Source organism: Pangasianodon hypophthalmus, chromosome 5 (assembly GCF_027358585.1).
Source record: "Pangasianodon hypophthalmus isolate fPanHyp1 chromosome 5, fPanHyp1.pri, whole genome shotgun sequence".
NCBI classification, from domain to species: Eukaryota; Metazoa; Chordata; class Actinopteri; order Siluriformes; family Pangasiidae; genus Pangasianodon; species Pangasianodon hypophthalmus.
The window spans coordinates 26,683,542-26,702,548 of NC_069714.1; the positions used below are offsets into that span (position 1 = coordinate 26,683,542).

General features: G+C 39.6%; 1 protein-coding gene across 4 annotated transcripts in view; it reads left to right on the forward strand.

Annotated features, from left to right (window-relative positions):
- The window catches only part of znf385b (zinc finger protein 385B), a 197,381-nt gene that overhangs the window by 82,650 nt on the left and 95,724 nt on the right, over nucleotides 1-19,007 (forward strand). The window contains exon 1 of one of the 4 annotated variants that reach the window (XM_026946832.3): nucleotides 4,404-5,120. The exons of the other annotated variants lie outside the window; for them this stretch is intronic. Coding sequence (XP_026802633.1) covers nucleotides 5,111-5,120 — 10 coding nt within the window. The 5' untranslated portion in view covers nucleotides 4,404-5,110. Of the gene's footprint in view, nucleotides 1-4,403; nucleotides 5,121-19,007 lie in introns of those variants that run through there. 4 annotated transcript variants of the gene reach the window in all.

Sequence of the window (19,007 nt, forward strand, 5' to 3'; positions counted from 1 at the left end):
GCAAGCCAAATCCCAGGTTTATATTAATGCACTTGTTCTAATATTTTACCTTTCCTATAAGAATAAGTTACAAAAGGGCTTGGACGGAGGGCGCTCCACATAATCAGATTAAAAAATGTGTACAATCATTATGATATGGTGAAGTTTTCTGGGGGGAGATGTTTATTTCACATTTTTGGAAGGAGTCTCCAGTGTCAGCACTTTGTAAAGTCTTCAAGACAAAGGAGTTTGTTTTCCCGTTTCTATTTAACATGATGAGCTGAAATTTTGTCTTATTAACTTTAACAGAAAGAAAAAAAGAGAAGTGTTTGACTGTTTATAGCTGCTATAACAAGTGATAACATGAATTAACTTGTTTAGTGGGAACGGTCCACAGCATTAAATGTAACTATAAATGGATAAAAAGTATGGTGCATCATTATTTAATAAATTGTTGTCATATATTGGGAATAAACCACTTAAAACACTTCGTGATGGTAACAGTAACTCTTCATGTCTGGCCGCATCTCATTATGCCGTCGTTGATTATTTTCCTGTAACGGCATGCTGCCAAGTGTTTTATTCTTCATATTGCAGTCCTTCTTCAAGCAGTTAAATTGATTGGTTATAAATGTATTGTAAGGTTCTACCCATGATTTACATTGCTCTGTTTTTTTTTGGGGGGGCAGTCGTGGCCTAATGGATAGAGAGTCGGACTTGCAACACGAAGGAGTCTCAGGGATTGTAGGTGGGGGAGTGAATGACCAGCGCTCTCTCCCACCCTCAATACCACGACTGAGGTGAGACACTTGAGCAAGGCACCGAACCCCAACTGCTCCCCGGGCGCTGCAGCAAAAAAGGCTGCCCACTACTCCGGGTGTGTGTTCACAGTGTGTGTGTGTGTGTGTGTATGTGTGTGTGTGTGTGCACCTGCATGGGTTAAATGCAGAGCACAAATTCCGAGTACGGGTCACCATACTTGGCCACAAGTCACTTCACTTCACTTTTGCATTAGGGGATTTTCCCTTCAACCTGGTAGACAACAAAGATGAACCTTTCCAAATCTCATTTTTCAACACCTCGCCCACTTCCAATGTATGGCTTCTGGAACATTTCTAATGAGGTCTTAATGAAACACAGATTCACTGAGCCTCCCTGCTTGACATTACCCTCTCCTCGTTGTGTTGATTCAGTGCTAATTAAGTGCTCATGTAAATTTGACCTGATGTATTGTCTGAAGCAGTGGGTAGGATCTCCAGTGCGGCTGGCTGCATGATTAGATTGGTAGTGAAGCTATGCTTTGTTTTTTTTTTTGTTTTTTTTTTCCTTTTTATTGCACGAAAGAGCCTTCTCGCTTGAGCTAACACTCTCCTCGATTAGTCTGGTATTGATCTAAACGTAAATGAGAATGGATATCATTTTGACTGGTGTAGCCAATCTTGCTTGCTCCTGGCAATAATTCCGTGTTTGAGAATATTCTAGGCTGAACTATTTAATTTCAGCGGTGTCCTGGTGACTTTCCTCTTTAGCTTGGCTTGCAATTTCCAATCTTATTATAGAGATATATAGTTTGCTCTGGTCTGTATTTTGAGAAGCTATTAATCCTTCTCCTGGCTAGCATCATGTGAAATGCTGATGTTGATATTAGAGAGTGGATTATGGCTGCATGCCTTATCATAATTACATCTGACCATCTGACACGTGGTTAATTGACTCCTTCCCGTTTTGCATTAGGGGGGCGACAAGTCCTTGTCTGTTGCTGCCTTTCTCTTTCACTCCCTCCCCAAAATAAAGAGTTATTTACAATGCCGCTGAAAGGGACTTTGCTTACACCGGGAGCTTATGCTTTAATACCCAAACGTTCTCACGTACTATATTATCACAGACAATGATGACAGGCTGTTCAGAACGGTTAAGTAACCACAGTTTAAATTTACCATCAGGTGGAGTAAAGCTCTGGATGGCCCTTAATGATGCTGTTTGTGACAGTAAGGGCACGTGCCTTGCTTTACTCGCCCGTTTTGACACCCGACACCTGCATCTCTGCTGCATTTGGGAACGGGAAGAAGCATAAATTGCATTGTCAGTGGAAAGAATCCTTGACATGTGCCACATATTTATAGCTCCCTCTTAGCTTCGCATGTCGTGGGTAATGTAATATCGTCCATACAGCAAAGACGAACTACTAAGCAATCAGCTGTTGGAAGGCTCCGCTGTCCAGGGTTGTAACCCAAGAAGTGGACAAGCTTGAGCTGTTGAAAATGGCTCTGTCTTGCGTGCATCAATCATATCAGCAGCATGGGGGTGAAAACAGAGGGTGGATTGAGCACATAACCTCCTCTGGCTGCGTGGTTCGAGAATATTTGGCATGGCGGTCAGGGCATCACTCAGAGAACCGTAAATCGCCTTTCTCCGAATCCATTTAAAAAAGAAGTCATGCTCACATAGACAGCCGGGCTGTCCTTGATGGAAAAGAACACTGCAATCCAATCTAAGACACTAGTATAATACTGCTGATACGCGACATGATCTCGAGTTTCCAGTGTAGTCGGACAGGAATTTATTTGACATGAGATATTGCACATGAATGGCTTCGTACAGCGTACAGCGAAATTGTTCTTACAAGCGTGAAGCGTGAAAGTAGTAAAACTAAGGTCCATGTCGTACTGTTTTTGGGGGACGTATTTTTGAGTGGAATATCTTTGTGGATACTTCTCCACCCTCTACCATCTGTTTTTTTTTTTTCCATGCATCAGAACTTCATGAACTGTACTTAGATCTCTAAGCTTGGTGTTCTCATGTTCTTTGATGCGAGTCTTGCTCTGTTTAAACGAGCCAGAAATGTTCTGTCATGTAGCTTGATCTGAGTAGATTGTTCTTTCATCTTCATTTCAAACGTTCCTGAATGTTCTAACTGAAATGATGTTGGAGTGAATGGTTCAGTGAACCTTTGCAGATAATAGCCTCAGAGCCCTACTTGTTGTTGGCTGACAGGAGAGGAACCTAATGTGGTCTTCTGCTCTTCTAATCCTTCCTCCTCAAGATTCAGTGAGTTGTGCATTCTGAGATGCTTTTCTGCTTACCACGGTTGTAAACAGTGGTTATTTATGCTACTGTGGACTTTTGTGGACTCTGTGAGAAGGTGTTTCCACCTGCGGAACTACCGCATACTGGATGTTTTTCGTTTTCTCCGCCATTCTAGTGTAAACACTAGAGACTGTTGTGTGTGAAAATTGTGTGTTTCTGAAATACTCAGACCAGCCCATCTATCTCCAACAATCATGCCATGGTCAAAGTCACTGAGATCGCATGTGCTCCTGTGCTGCAGTCAGAGTGATATTTAAATGCGATTTCCTGCTTTTACTGTTGTAGGAGTAAACACCTCTGGTTAAATGAATGCAAAATAGAAACATATTTTAGTTCAGGAAAGTCTACGTTTTTCAGAGCTATATATAGTGGAAAATGTAGAAATCTCACCATGTGAAGGATTTTCCCAGGATGCCATACAAAGACGTAATGAAGCTTCTTCCAAAACATAAGTTAAAATGGAACGTTGCTATGTAGAACAGAAAGCTTGCATTACTATTACTTGAGCAGAAGCTTTTATTCAGATCCAAACAAAGCATTGAGCGAGGATTCATAACTTGAAAAACGAGACACAGATGCTAGCTTGTTCAAGTGCTAGAGTGGGCTCGGTGTTAATAAAATAATAAGGAAAACAAAACACTATTAACATAAAAATATTAAGGTTTAATAAAGTCTGCAGTTCTCAGAACTATATATAGTAGAAAATGTCGAAATTTCCGCATGTGAAGGGTTTATTCAAGCCACCACACACACAGTACAGTAAAAAGAGTCTGATGATGGACCGTATTTGCAGAGTAAATGAGGTGTCGAGCGATTTTTGGAAAGGCTTGTATCTGATGACTGACAGAACCAAAATGGCTGCTGATGCCAGTGGTAGACAGTTCATCTGTCCCTGTCTTAAAACTCTAACTGGTAATGATCTGTGCATTCAAATGAAAAACACGCCTAGCACAGTTTGGCATCTTTTAAACTTCAGATACAAAACAATAAAAGTTTGAATGTATCTCATGTACGACTCCATTTTAAAAGTCCTCATTAGCACATAGTATGTAGTTTAAATGATTAGTTCTTGGTATGTGATTTGAGATACAGCCCAACTGTTACCAGTGAAAGGCTGAGAAAAAGCAGTAACCCCCCTGTTTAACCTCTAACCCATCCACTGGCTCTTCATCCACCTATTTTTTTCCTCAGTGATTGGAGCTGACTATTTACACCAAGCACCCGGGAGACGCATTGAACAGTTAGATGGTTGTTAGGAGGTCTTCACTAAACCCCCCCCCCCCCCCCCCCCACACACGCACACACACTCACACACACTCACACACACTCACACACGCTCACACACGCACACCCCCCATGGATCTCAGCAGGGCTGCTGGGAATTCTCGAGTCTCACCTCATTTACACACGTCTGAGCAGATAGCACCGAGTCACATTACGCTCTCCCAGTGAGCGAAGGGTATGCAGCTACGCTTGCTGTGCCACATACAGCGCCAACTCTCTCTCTCTCTCTCTCTCTCTCTCTCTCTCTCTCTCTACTAAATACACACGCAGTCCCTCTCGCCTGCCTTTCCCCCTCTCTCTCTCTCTCACACATACACACACACACTCTCAGGAGTCACCCGCTCGCCTCACGTCTCCACGCGTGTCTCTCTGCATGGCCGGCTGATCACACAAGTCGCTCCTGATTTACGAGAGCCAGATTCCTCCAGGCTGAATCACAGCGAGACGGATCCGGGCTTTGTGACGGAGAAGGAGAACCCACGATTTGTTTTTTTTTTTTCTCTGCCTGTCTCTCCACATCAATGATGGACTGACCCAGTTTTTTTTTTTTTCCTTGCTGTGGGATGTTTTTTTTTTTTTTTGCACTGTGGTTCAGAGGTGTAACTGAAAGCTGCATCTGGTGACAGCCTCTCTCTATGTTTCATCTCTGCCTCTTTCGTCCACTTGTCTTCTCTGTCCACTTCACTCCGATCATCTAAGGTTCACTCCTGGAACTTATCCTCCCGTCTACCAGCATCCAACTGCTCTACCCTCACACATCATGCTCCTAGGTGAGTCCTGTTCTTCCCTCTTTACCTTCGCCAAACTCCGGTGTCAAACACATGCCGAGCCGATAGACATCTGAGTGAGGAAAGCTGTAAACACAGCGAGAGCTGGCAGGATCGCCAAGCTTTTGTTCAATCACTCTTGGTTTTAATTCGATTGCATTCAAGAACTTCCAGCGTGACAAGCTTGAAATATTCGCTCTGGTTATAGGGTTTGTGTAGAAGAATCTTGCTGGCACTGATGTTTATTTACGGTTGTACAATTTGTGCTGGGCTTATAAACACATCACAGATGATGCAAGCTTTAATATCATAATCTTATATTGCTGCAGTGCCTTGCTGCTGTTTTTATTTTTTATTCATTTATTTATTTTGTGGTTGTGAAGTTAGAAGTCAGAATCATCCATGAATTCAAGATTATATAATTCTCAATTATTTAATCTCCATTTAATTCAGAGTGCTTTTGGTATTGATATGATTAATAATGTTACATTTATACAGCCAACTGTTAATAATGGATATTAAACATTAAAATATTAAGCATCAGCCAGAAGAAATAAAGATATACATTGACTCTTTTCTTTTTAAAGCAAAATCTGAATCTTGTGAATTTGTTCCTGAGTTATTTTACCCCAGGTACCTAATTCAGGATGCTTGTTTTTTTTTGGATGAGAAATTGTTAAATATATATAATTTCTATAACCTGTATGCTAACTATGAAGCCTGTAAAACTACAAACTGTTAAAACAATGCAACCAGAAGAAGAAACAAGGATACCCAGTACCTGTTATAGAGAATCTTCTTTTTAAAAAATAAATAAATAAATAAATTCCCTGTGCTCTTCTCTGTAACCCGGCTGAAGTCCACAGGTCTGAGCTGAATATTGCGGTGGCCAATGCAAATAATTCTTAAGATAATGAAATAATGGATGCTTTTCCTTCAGTGAAACTCTCTGCTTGGTTAATGAGTTAATGAACACAATAAATCGATTGATTTTTACGCTCAAAGCTCAAATGCAGCTTGTTATATTCAAAAAAGTGAATTAAGAATGATCGAGGTTTTAGTGTTACTCTACTCTGAGTGACTAAACGTTACTGAGCTCAGTAAATAAAAATAAATAATGATACACTGCGTTCGTTGTCACAGGGTTTGTTTTGGACGTCATGTGAGCATTCGTTCATAATCTGGCGCATTCATTTCAGGTTTCTAGTTTCCTCTCTTCTTACTGCAGCTCATCCAGTTCAAATTTTTGACATTTTTTTACTGAAGAGTCATAATAAACACGAGCTGCTTAAATCACTTTTGAATATAATACGCTGCAGTTTTGACATGCGAGTGCCACCACTGATTTACTGCTTTATACTGATTTATATCAACTATCAGTATATTACTATACATTATATTAACTATTAACTATCATTAATAGAATGCATAGGGTGTGTTAGAACAATTTTACTGCATACACACTCCATGTGAGTGCAAACAGACCTGGAATTGTCAGAACCTGCTGGTGGGTTCATGCCAGGTTCCTCCTTTTCTACAATGATGCACACTAAAGGTACACAAATTAATGCCCCCTAGTGGAGAAATTTCAGCCTGTTACAGCTGAGTGAGGGAAGAAGGGAGAGAAAGATGGAGCGTGGGAATGATGGAGTGAGTGAGTGAGTGTGTGTGGGAAAGAGGAAGTGATGGAGAGAGGGAGTGACGGAGTGATGGAGAAAGTGAGAGAGATGGAGTGATGGAAAGAGTGTGAGTAAGTGAGTGAGAGTGAGAGAGAGGGAGTGATGGAGAGAGAATGAGGGTGGGAGAGAGGGAGTAATGGAGAGAGAGTGATGGTGGGAGAGAGGAAGCGATGGAGAGAGAGTGAGGGTGGGAGAGAGGAAGCGATAGAGAGTGAGGGTGGGAGAGAGAGAGCAATGGAGAGAGAGTGAGGGTGGGAGAGAGAGAGCGATGGAGAAAGAGTGAGGGTGGGAGAGAGAGAGTGAGGGTGGGAGAGAGAGAGCGATGGAGAGAGAGTGAGGGTGGGAGAGAGAGAGCAATGGAGAGAGAGTGAGGGTGGGAGAGAGAGAGCGATGGAGAGAGAGTGAGGGTGGGAGAGAGAGTGATGGAGAGAGTGAGGGTGGGAGAGAGGAAGCGATGGAGAGAGAGTGAGGGTGGGAGAGAGAGCGATGGAGAGAGAGTGAGGGTGGGAGAGAGGAAGCGATGGAGAGAGAGTGAGGGTGGGAGAGAGAGCGATGGAGAGAGAGTGAGGGTAAGAGACAGGAAGTGATGGAGAGAGAGAGAGTGTGTTTGTGTGAGGTTGGGAGAGAGTGTGAATAAGTGAGGGGCTAAGTGTGAGATGAGAATGAGGGAGTGATTGAGTGAGTCATTGGCTGAATGAGGGATGGAGGAAGGGAGGGAGTGTGAACGAGTGAGTAGGTGAGGAAGTGGATTGAATAAGTGAGTAAGTAAGTGAAGAATTGAGTGAGTGGATGAGGAAGAGGATGAATGAATGGGGTAGTGAATGAGTGAGGAAGTGAGTGGGTGAGGAACTGGATGAATCATGAGTGGGTGAGTGAGTGGATGAATGACTGAATGAGTCAGTGAGGAATTGGATGAATGATTGGGTGAGGAAGGGAATGAGAGAGGAAGTGGATGAGTGAGTGAGCATGGAAGTGTGACAGGAGTGAGTGGATGAGGAAGTGGATGAGTGGATGAGGAAGTGGATGAGTGAGTGAATGGGTGAGAAAGTGGATGAATGAGTGAGGCAGTGGATGAGTGAGTGAGGAAGTAGGTAAGTGAGTGAGTGAGTGAGTGAAGGAGGAAGTGGATGAGTGAGTGAGGAAGTGGGTGAGTGAGTGAGGAAGTGGGTGAGTGAGTCAGTGAGTGAGGCAGTGGATGAGTGAGTGAGGCAGTGGATGAGTGAGTGAGTGAAGTAGGTAAGTGGGTGAGTGAGTGAGTGAAGGAGGAAGTGCGTGAGTGAGTCAGTGAAGGAGGAAGTGGATGAGTGAGTGAGGAAGTAGGTAAGTGGGTGAGTGAGTGTGTGAAGGAGGAAGTGGGTGAGTGAGTGAGGAAGTAGGTAAGTGGGTGAGTGAGTGTGTGAAGGAGGAAGTGGGTGAGTGAGTGAGTGAGGAAGTACGTAAGTGGGTGAGTGAGTGTGTGAAGGAGGAAGTGGATGAGTGAGTGAGGAAGTAGGTAAGTGGGTGAGTGAGTGTGTGAAGGAGGAAGTGGGTGAGTGAGTGAGTGAGGAAGTACGTAAGTGGGTGAGTGAGTGTGTGAAGGAGGAAGTGGATGAGTGAGTGAGGAAGTGAATGATGAATTGAGTAATAAGTGAGTGAGTGAGAGACTATGAATGAGTGAGGGAATTATGGAGGGAGGAAGAGAGTGAGTGACTGAGGAAGTGTGTGAATGAATCAGTGAGTGAGGGAGGGACTTGGTGTAGGAGCAAGTGATTGACTGAGAAAATGAAGGAGTGAGTGAGGGGGAAAAAGGAGTGGGTGATGGTTTTGGTATTGTTTGGTAAAATATATTAATATTTTCTAAAAATAAAGCTCATTTCTAAGCCCAAACTGGATTTTTAATAAAAATTTGGCTGTTTTCCGGTTATCTGCATGTCATCCGAGGGGTTTCCCCAGACGTAACAGCGTTAACTTGCTTGCTCTGACAGGCGGAGGTCTGTGAGCGATCATCTCCAGTCAACAAGGCTCTTACTGTAAACAGAAATAAACACAGGATTTACTTTGTGCTTGTTTTGTCCAGAACTGTCTCCCCAGGCTGTTGTTGGCTTACTCACCACCCATGTCTGATTATTTTCTAACGCTCGGGCACTAAATCAGGGTCCCCACTGAAAAAACATCATTAAAGTTCCTGAGCTGGTTTGTTTCCCCTCCGCCAGCAGGCAGTACTTACCTTCACACTGATGAACCATTTACATAATCAGCTTTCATAAATGTTCATGGAGCTCATTAAATATTGAAGGTGTGTTGTTCCATGTCTTTGTTTTTATTGATGAGGATGGAAATTGCTGTCTTTTTTTCAACTGTGTCCAAAAAAAAAGGGGAGTGTAAAAGTGGTGCAGGTTTTAGCAACAGTCTTTCACTTAGAGCCGCCTTGGTGAAAGGGACAGAACAGAAGCGTGTGTGTGTGTGTGTGTGTGTGTGTGTGTGTGTGTGTGTGTGTGTGTGTGTGTGTGTGTGTGTGACAGCTAATGCTGTAGTTAAGATTCATTTTCTCCAGTCAGGACACGTCCACAGCCCACATTTAGCCCTCATATTTGATGTGCATGTGTAAAAATAAGCAGATCGCCTCAATCTGCTGGCTCAGAAAGCAGAGTAGAACTGAGACATGCATTTCTGCAACATTATAGGAATCATAAGACCCTACATGATGACTAAATAATGTCAGAATTGAGATATTTATGGCTCTGTTATGCATAATATTTCGAGCAATTTGCTGGTGTACCATCTGAATGCACTGCTTTTTTTTTTCTTCATCAAATGCTGTTCCTCTTATAAAATCATATCCTCTTTGTATATAGTTACATTGCAGTGTTCAAATCATAAGTAAAGTCAGCAAACTGCATGAGAATATTGTTAAAGCACCAAATTGTCCAAAACACTCGAACTGGAAAATTCAGGATTTAAATAAATCCCAGTGATTGTTTTCCCAAAGCACTAAAGCCTTTGCCAGCTCAGCTTGCTAAATTAGCTCCATAACTCCATTGTTAGTTCTGCAAATTGAATTAGTAGCATAGCCTTTATTTAAAATAATTGAATAAAACTGAAAGAAAACCAAAAATGTTAAAAACAAACAAACTCATGATTTGGATGAAAATAAAATAAAACCTTTTCATCTTACTGCATTTCTCTGCTTGTTATAGGGGCTTCAGTCAATGTCATGTGACCCCTCTAATTTTATTTATTTAATACATTTACAATTTCGAAAATAAATTAGTAACATTGCAAGAAATAAATGCAATGTAGATTCTGATAGTATGAGAATAAAGTCACAATATTTAAAGAGAAGTAATATTTTCAATATGAATTGGTAGTGTTTTGAGAACAGTCTCAAAGTTACAGAGAAAAAGAGGTAATGTTTCAGAAGAAACTCATAAGATCTTGAGCAAAACAAGTAGAATAAACTAAAGCCATATGGCAACACAGTCAATAGTTGCATTGATGATGTCATGTGGCTGGAAGCGTATAATACAGACAATGACCCAAAAGTTATTGTGGATTATTTCATAGCTCTGATGTTGTGCCTTTGAAGCTGACCCAGTGCTGAAAATGGGCATGTCAGATTTCTTCAGTCAGTACATCTCATCTATGAGGTTATTCTCAAAATATTGTCATCTTTTTCTTGTAACTTTGTTTCTTGTAACCGTATTCTTGAAATGTTTAAAAAAATAAATAAATTCTTGAAATATTACCACTTTTTTCTTGCCATTTTGTGACTCTATCCTCTTAATATCTTCTTAATATCTTGAAATTGTTACAAATTTTTACTGATTGTTACTAATTGGTTTTTTTGTATAGTTGTTTTTTTTTTTATTAAGAGTGTCAATAAAACTGTTTTACCTACTTGTTCATGTTCTTACTAAAGTGACAAAGCCACAAAATAGCCCATACTTTAGAGCACTGTCTATAATCATAGTGATATAAATATGAAGTAATCGAGATGGTTCTCAAAATGGGGTCTCAGGACTGTTAAGCATCATCAGGGGCTCACTGATTGCCTCAGAAACCACAACCCGGCATTGTCAGTGTTATTACGCTCGTAACTAATGTCAACTTGACACTGTTTGACCCGAATGTCTTCCTTACTTAATGACTCATACTAATTATACTCAATTATTTTAAGGATTTTGGATGCAGGCCCTTAAAAGTTGTGCAAAGTGATTGTTCTGCAAGTCTGATCCTACTAACTGCTATTAGATAATTCAAAATGACTGAAAGTTATCGTAAACATGGCTATCATCCAGAATTCGGTCATTGCAGGAGACTGCACTGATGTGTATCGGCATTTTGCTAGTCATCATCATCATCATCATCATCGTCATCTTCATCATCATCATGGTCATCATCCACAGACCTGATTGTTTCTACCTCATCTGTAATTACGCACAAACTTTTTTTTTCCCCCCACAGTGACTGTAATTGCAAACATTTGTTATAGCGAAGAGCTCTGTCAGCACTAAGAGTGATTAATGTGTGGGCCGGTCTCGTTGACCTCCGCCTAATGCTCGCTGCCGTTTTGCTTTTAAAGCATGCACAATAGCGAGCCGCTTCGGCCCGGGAGGAATTTGTACCTGCCGCGCTCCGAATATGTTAGACACACTGTAGCTTTGAGCGAGATAACAATCCCCTCCACAGGAGGATTCAATTTGCTTTAGGCTTTTCCCCACCACTGAATAATAATGTCCATTAGTGTTTGATCAAGTGTAATAGCACTAAGTAGGTTTGGGAGTGAGGGAGAGAGCGGCTCGGCTTGCAGGCCCACGCGCTGAGACCGGCGAAAAATTTCCAAACATGAGGGATATGTTCCTTAATACATTTACATACCAAATCACATAGAGTTAGACTTCGCTCAGTTGCTGGAGAAAGAACCCAGTAGCTATGATAGGACTTAATGAAGTGGATGTTAGTGTAAAATTTGCTGCAGCGTCTCTTGGCCTGAGGCATGAAATATGCATTTTGCATCCATATATGTATAAATTGACATTTTCTACTATAGTTCTGAAAAGTACAGGCTTCCTTAAGCTGAAATATCTTTCTCTTTTGCATGTACCTCAACCAGAAGGAAAGTCTTAGCATTTTAAAAACTGGTTACCCCAAAAGCGAAGAAGGAATAAACTTTCATTTAAGGATCTAACTCCGTTTATAGTTTCACAGCGCCAGCAATCCAACTTCAATCCTCGGTTAGGGTGAGAACGCAGGGTTCGATTTTATTCAGAGCTTTGAAAATATATGATCAAATCATGTTGGATGTATGAAAACATATTGTGTTAATGTAACTCGGTTCAATCAAGTGGAACCGATGCGCACACTTGAATTAATTCAGTTCAGTGAGCTTTTTTTTCAGTGTGGGAATTTAAGCATTTGCTCATTATTTTGTATTGAGTACTACGAAAATAATGTGTGTGTGTGTGTGTGTGTGTTCCTACGAAGGGTTCTACTTCAATCGCTCCTTTAAAGAGTATGCTTTCTTCTTAGAATATGTAGAGATTTTCCCAAATTGAAAACTGAAGAACTGAAGTGTTCTAGAGTAAAACTTTTTTAAGATTGTATGTACACGTAGATGCACTCTTTATGTATCTCGAGGCACATACTATAATATTTAAAAACATTTCTGTAATAATAATAAACGTTCGTATATTTTGGCGATTTTTGTTATTTGACAGCCAGTTAAACTCGCTTGTGTTTTATTGTGAGACTATCAAGATTTCCCTTTTTTTCGTGTCATGGTTCCCATGGTGACAAACACCATGTGCTCGTGTTTGCTCTGGTCTCTGTTCTAGACCTGTCTCTGCCTCTGTTCTGTCATTGCTTTGTTTACTGAATGTGTTCACCTGTTCTGTGTTAGTTCTTGATTAGTTTGCTGTTTTTGTCATCTGTGTGTCATTGTTTGTTGCGAAGTCTTACCATGCATTTTGTAGGGAGTCCTGTTTCACCATTTGTTCTAGATTCTTGCCTGTGTTGTGACATTATGGCTGTGTTTTGATCCTCGTGATTTTTTGATTTCCCGAAATAAAGTATGTCGACACTTGCATCCTCTCACCACGTTACAGAGACAGACAAATGTAGTGAGGTGGTGAGAATCACATCCTTAATCTTATTCTTCATTTTTGAACCAAGAAAGACTTGCCCATTACTTTGTATGTTCTTGCCCATGCCAACTCATATGTAATGTTAGGAATGATGAAGGTTAGTGCTCCTGGCTTTAATTACGACTCTACTCAGATGAAATCGATCTATCTGTATAGGTGGAAGAGACTGAGATTAATAAGTCGTCGCGCGGGTTGCAGCCTGTCAGAGCTGGAAAATGACCATTAGTGATTGTGTCTGTCGAGGTGAAAAAGAAAAACTGAGAGAGAGAGATTTCGTGTGGCAGAGGTTCCCTTAGTCTCCATGGAAACGGCAGAGCTGAAATAACGAGCGCTGCCCCCAGTTAAAATCACTTTATGAAAGTAATTTGCGCAGCCAAAGTGATGTGTTCTAATATGAATATTTAAATGGAATCCGACAAGAGCTGGCACGCACATGGGGAGAGGAAAAGTTCGATCACAAGTTAGCGTTTAAAAACACCCCTTTGAGTGAAACACGGTCTCATAAGAAAGCAGGACAAAACGGGTTTAATCACAATGCCGATGTTTTCCTGGGATTGACTGTGTTATTTACTGAAAAAAAATCAGTATTGCTTATTAGTCATAAAATTGAATTGTAGCGCAGCGTGTGCTGTGTGCTGTTGAAAATGAGAGCGCTACTGCAGGGCCCTTGAGTACGAGCGTTAACCCTCAACTGCTCAGCTCCGTGCTTGGATTGGATTCTGACTCATTTATAGGCTGTTTGAATAAACACATCTATGAATGAATTAAAGAACGAATCCCAAATTAAAACCACTAATGCTCATATCACACGTAGGGCTGCAACAGGTGATTATGTTTTTAATAGAGCAATCTCTGATGACTAAATATTTTATATAACAGCAGTGTTGAATTCTTGATTCTGATTGGTCAGAAAGTGTTGATGTATTTTCCATGATAGCAAATCTAACAGTAGTTCCGACTGCAAGGCAAGTCACAGGTTTACATTAATGCACTCAGTCTAATGCGTTATCGTATCTATAGTAACAATCTTAGGCTAATAATAAATGGAGTAAAAAAATGTGCTGTTATTTAATAAAGTAAAATGTATAATCATCGAAATGGTAAAGTTTTCACTGAGCAGATGCTGATTTAACATTCATGGAAGGAGTCTCCACTGTAACTTCAGTGCAGTTTTTCTACACGAGGAAGTCTCCAGGACAGTGGAGTTTATGTTTTGTGGATTTTTGGTAACTTGACAAGCTGCATTTGTTTTGACTTATTAACTTCAAGAGTGAGGAAAAAGAGAGGCAGGTGAGGGAACGACTGTTTATAGCTGCTGTAACGCAAGTGAGAATAGGAACTAGCTAAACGTAAGTAACTAAGTTTTGTGGTTTTCCACGATGTTAAATGTAACTATAAATGGATAAAAAAATATGATGTGTCATTCTTAAATAAATAAAAATTGTTATCCATGGCAAGTTGGTGTGGTATAAGTGGAATAAAACACTCCAGGATGGGTTGTTATAGGAAAACCCGCGTCGCACTGCCCTGATTAATTTCCTATTACAGTATGCCCCATCGTGTTTTATTCTTTACGTAATTGACTAATCTACGTACTAATTTACGTAACTGATCTAATGATTAATTCCAAATTACAAATACTTGTACGTTTTGACAATTATTTGATTCTTAAAAAATATTTTAAATAAGAACATAAGAACACTGAAATTTTAAGAGTTCAAAAATCATATTTTTTTCTTTCTTTCTTTCTTTCTCTCTCTCTCTCTCTCTCTCTCTCTCTCTCTTTCTAAACTGTCCTAAATCAGCAGGCTACGTGTAGACACTTCATCCGAACAAGCCAAAATTAAACAGGCTAAATTTATCTGATCGTGTAAAATGACATTTCTGCACTCCTGTTTCACTTAGTTTAGTATCGTACCATTATAAAAATATATAGCCCATGGAAACCTACCCACAGCATCCACTTTCTTAGCAACATCTGCACCCCTGCATGTTCATGTAATTATCCAATCAGCCAATCATGAGGCAGCAGAGCTATGTATAAAATCAGTTTCGGTGAGCCTCGTGTCCACTGTAGTGTCAGATTCCTGTTCTTGGCTGACAGGAGTGAAACCCGCTGTGGTCTTCTGCTGTTGTAGCTCATCCACCTCAAAATTGTACGTGTTGTGCATTCTGATATGCTTTTCTGCTCACCACGATTGTATAGAGTAGTTATTCGAGTTACAATAGACTTCCTGAACTAGTCTGTCCATTGTCCATTGAACTGCCTTTCACTGCTTATGAAAGGCCACAGCACTGCATCACGTTGAACATTTGCTCTTCTGTCATTCAAAGTTCAGACTGTGTGAAAAGTCATTATTTCTGTGTGGGATGTTTTTACACTCTTGTGGCCGCTAAATAAAGATCTTCGAGCCGAGAGAAAAAGCACACCTCCGGTGTGACCGTATTTAATAATGACATTCTCTCATTTCAGTTTCTTTCTTTCCAGAAAGAAGAGATCAAGGTTCGATCTTTTGTTCTCGATCAGTCACCCTTTCACGGGTCATGTTAAAGTTCACCTTGATTAACCTTTTTCTTCCACATTCGATCTGAGAAAGCAGCTTGTATTACAAGTTAAATTAGTCCATCTGTTTCTTAAGTCTGAACAAAGAAAACTGTTTCTTAACAGCATTTAATCACGTGTGTGATAATTGGACTGAGTGAAAACAGTCCCGCACGCAGTGTGACACGGTGCAAAAGAGCAAGAGAAGCAGCGCCACAGAATGGCTTCGGTGTTGTGGGTTAAGCATACGATGTGTCAAGTGTAAAAATTCATGTTGATTGAACAATTTTTGTATGTTTTATACAGACAAAGTTAAATTTAAATCAGAACAAGGACAATAAGGAACATAATTTAACAGATGGTTGCACACTAATATCCTATAGAGTCTTGTAGGCTTTGTTATAAAATAATTTCTGAGGTTATTTTTTGTTAAGAGGAATAACAATCTCGATGAATTTTCATAATCCACATAGATCACAAGATGCTCTTCTGCTTTAACAGTATTCTAGTACACTTTGCTGTTTTCTTCTCATGTGTATCATCAGTCACTTGTTTCTTTAAAAAGATCTGATTAATTAATCCATTCATTTTCCTAGCTTTTTCTTTGAAATACTTGTATTCATAATTGTTTTATTAGCAATTTCTTACAAACTCTCAGCAAAGCATGTTGTATATTATGAAACTGTTTCCAGGAAGCGTGATGTGATCTCGGCCATGGTGTTTAACTGTGGTGGATGATTATTCATCTCATCACCCAGGCCGTGAGAGAGCCCATGATGTGGGAAGTCTGAAGGTATGGAAGGGAAACCTGTGTGTGATTACGGCATTGTTGTTGGTGAGAGTATGTGTGTGTTGTAAGTGATCTATGGTTAACTAGTGACTATAAATTTAGCCGATGCAGTCTGAATTGTTCAGTTTAAGAAGTGAGGGTGATATATATATATATATATTTTTTTTTGTATTTCTAGGTCTGACCTCTGCCTGTGTTTTTGGATTATTATGTTAAACCCATCATCTGGAGTTATGACTACAGGCTTTGTTTTTTCTTTTTTTAATTTATTTATTTATTTTTTTTGGTAATAGCCCCAGTAAACAAATTTCCATCTATAAATGAGCTATTATTCAATCATAACATTTTTTTTTTTTTTTTTTTTATTTCTAAATCATTTTTGCAGAGTATTACATTGAATACTCTGAATACTATCAGAATACTATATTCCCTCATATATATATATATATATATATATATATATATATATATATATATATATACATATATAAAATCTGGGGGAATTCAATATAGTGTCCAATATACATTTTTGTATGGGAAAAAATCAGTACTCTGCAAAAATGATTTAGAAATAAAAAAAACCAAAATGTTATGTTTGAATAATAGCTCATTTATAGATGGAAATTTGTTTACTGGGGCTATTACCAAAAAAAATAAATAAATAAATTAAATAAAAAAAAAAACAAAGCCTGTAGTCATAACTCCAGATGATGGGTTTAACATAATAATCCAGAAACACAGGCAGAGGTCAGACGTAGACTAGAAATACAAAGGAGTACAGAACAAGAAGAAATAAAATGAACTAGGAATTGTGAAGTAGTAAACTAGGCTCGTGGAAAAGCAGGAAGAAACATGATGCAGAATAGAAGAGGAAGAGAAGGGCAGATACACTGGCTCTGTTTACATGCAGCCTAATAGTCTGTACATAATTAGACTGATCGCTCTGTCAGAATAAACAACATTCATACAGTATGTACACTTCAGTTAAGCAATTGAGGTCAATCAGAATGACATTTATTTCAGATTGACTGAGATGGATAATCCTTTTAATAATCCATTAAATAGAAGAATAGTCGTTATGTAAACCGTTGTGTTTGATGACTTGCACTGTCAGAATCAGCGTGTACATTCTAATCGATTTAAAATAATTATGAGGTTGTGAGGTATCAAATTAACATTCTGGGGCAGATGCATGATGGGAATTGACCTAAGTAAAATAATAATTGAATTTAATAATACTTAAAATATTCACCAGATATTTAGTGAGGATGCAGAACACTCTGTTTTTAAAAAGGGACTTTAATAAAACCTAGTTATTTCATGTGCAGTTGTTCATCAGTAACATTAGACATCAGTAACATTAGAAGATCAGTAAAGGCATAATACCAAAGGATAATGTGTGCAGTTTTTGCTGAGATGGCAATAATGTAAAACCGTTAACAGCCCACTCAGTGCCGTTAAAAAGACCTCTTATTCTTTAGAGTTCTTCTTATTTTTATGGCAACGTTGACACAAAACGTCCCGCTTACACATTACTTTGCATCAGGTTACATATAAACATGCATATGAATGATGACCATCTACAGATAATCATCATTTACAGTACATCTGCACTTGGAGTGAATTCATTCAGATTGGTGAAAATCGATGTAAAACAAGATGTCTCTAAGCTGGAGTTGGTGCAGGACCTGTGAAAAAATCACACTTTCTTGATTTATATTTACATATTTGGCTGGTACTTTTTAACCCAAATTATACTTGAGCAGCTTTTTTTTTGTTTGAGTTTGAACTCAGAAGCTTCTGATCAGTAGCGCTAAACCTTAAGAGCTAGCACTGATGGTCATGAGATGTTAGCATGATGTGAGCTCTTAATTCGAACACTGCTGTATATGGCTTCCTTGTATCCCTTCACGTATTCAGGGCAGAGCTGGAGACGGGGAAAATGAAACAGAAAACCGAGGGCATGAAACAGGAAGAAGAAGAAATAGCAGGAAAAACAGCAGGTTATAGATATATAGATATTCTCTGTGACCCTGACCAGGTTAAAGTGCTTACTGAAGATGAATAAATGAATGAATGAAGGAATGATAAACTGGAGGTCATATGTATTTAATTTACCTGTGCCCTCTGTTGGGCTCGTACAAATTCCTACTTAATCATTGAACTAGTGAATTATTAGAGTCCTGGGCTACAGTAGTGCAAAGCTACGATGTTTGAATGACTAACCTGGGAAGTTTTCTTAATGACTTTTTTTCTTAATGTCTTTTTAGCCTGAATTGCAGTAAGATCTCTTCACTCGAGCACCAGCGCTCGGTACACAGCCTTAATCTTGTTCTTTTGCTATACATTCTTAAACCCATTAAGGATGCAAACACAGCAGACACTCTGTTTTTCCCTTGAATCTGGATGACTGCTGCTTCTAATGCCATGCTTGTTGTTGTTCGTCTAGCAGATGTCGTAGATTTATGAGCGGCCGCTTTCGGAGCTCCCTGTTTCCCTCTTTTGCTATCGTTAATTCTCCTTTATTCTCCCTCTGTGACTTTTTACCACTTTTTGCTGTTGACTTTGAAAGGTTTTCATTAGTTTGATATCGTCCTCTAAAACACTTTAATTATTGCCAACGATGCTGAGGTAATTACGGACAGAAACGGGATTTAAGAAGGGAGGTTGGTCTTGTTTGTTTTGCAATCTTTTCATAGTCCTCCCATTTGGCTCTTGTTAGCAAAGCCACATTTGGTGAGATATTGGCAAGCTGTC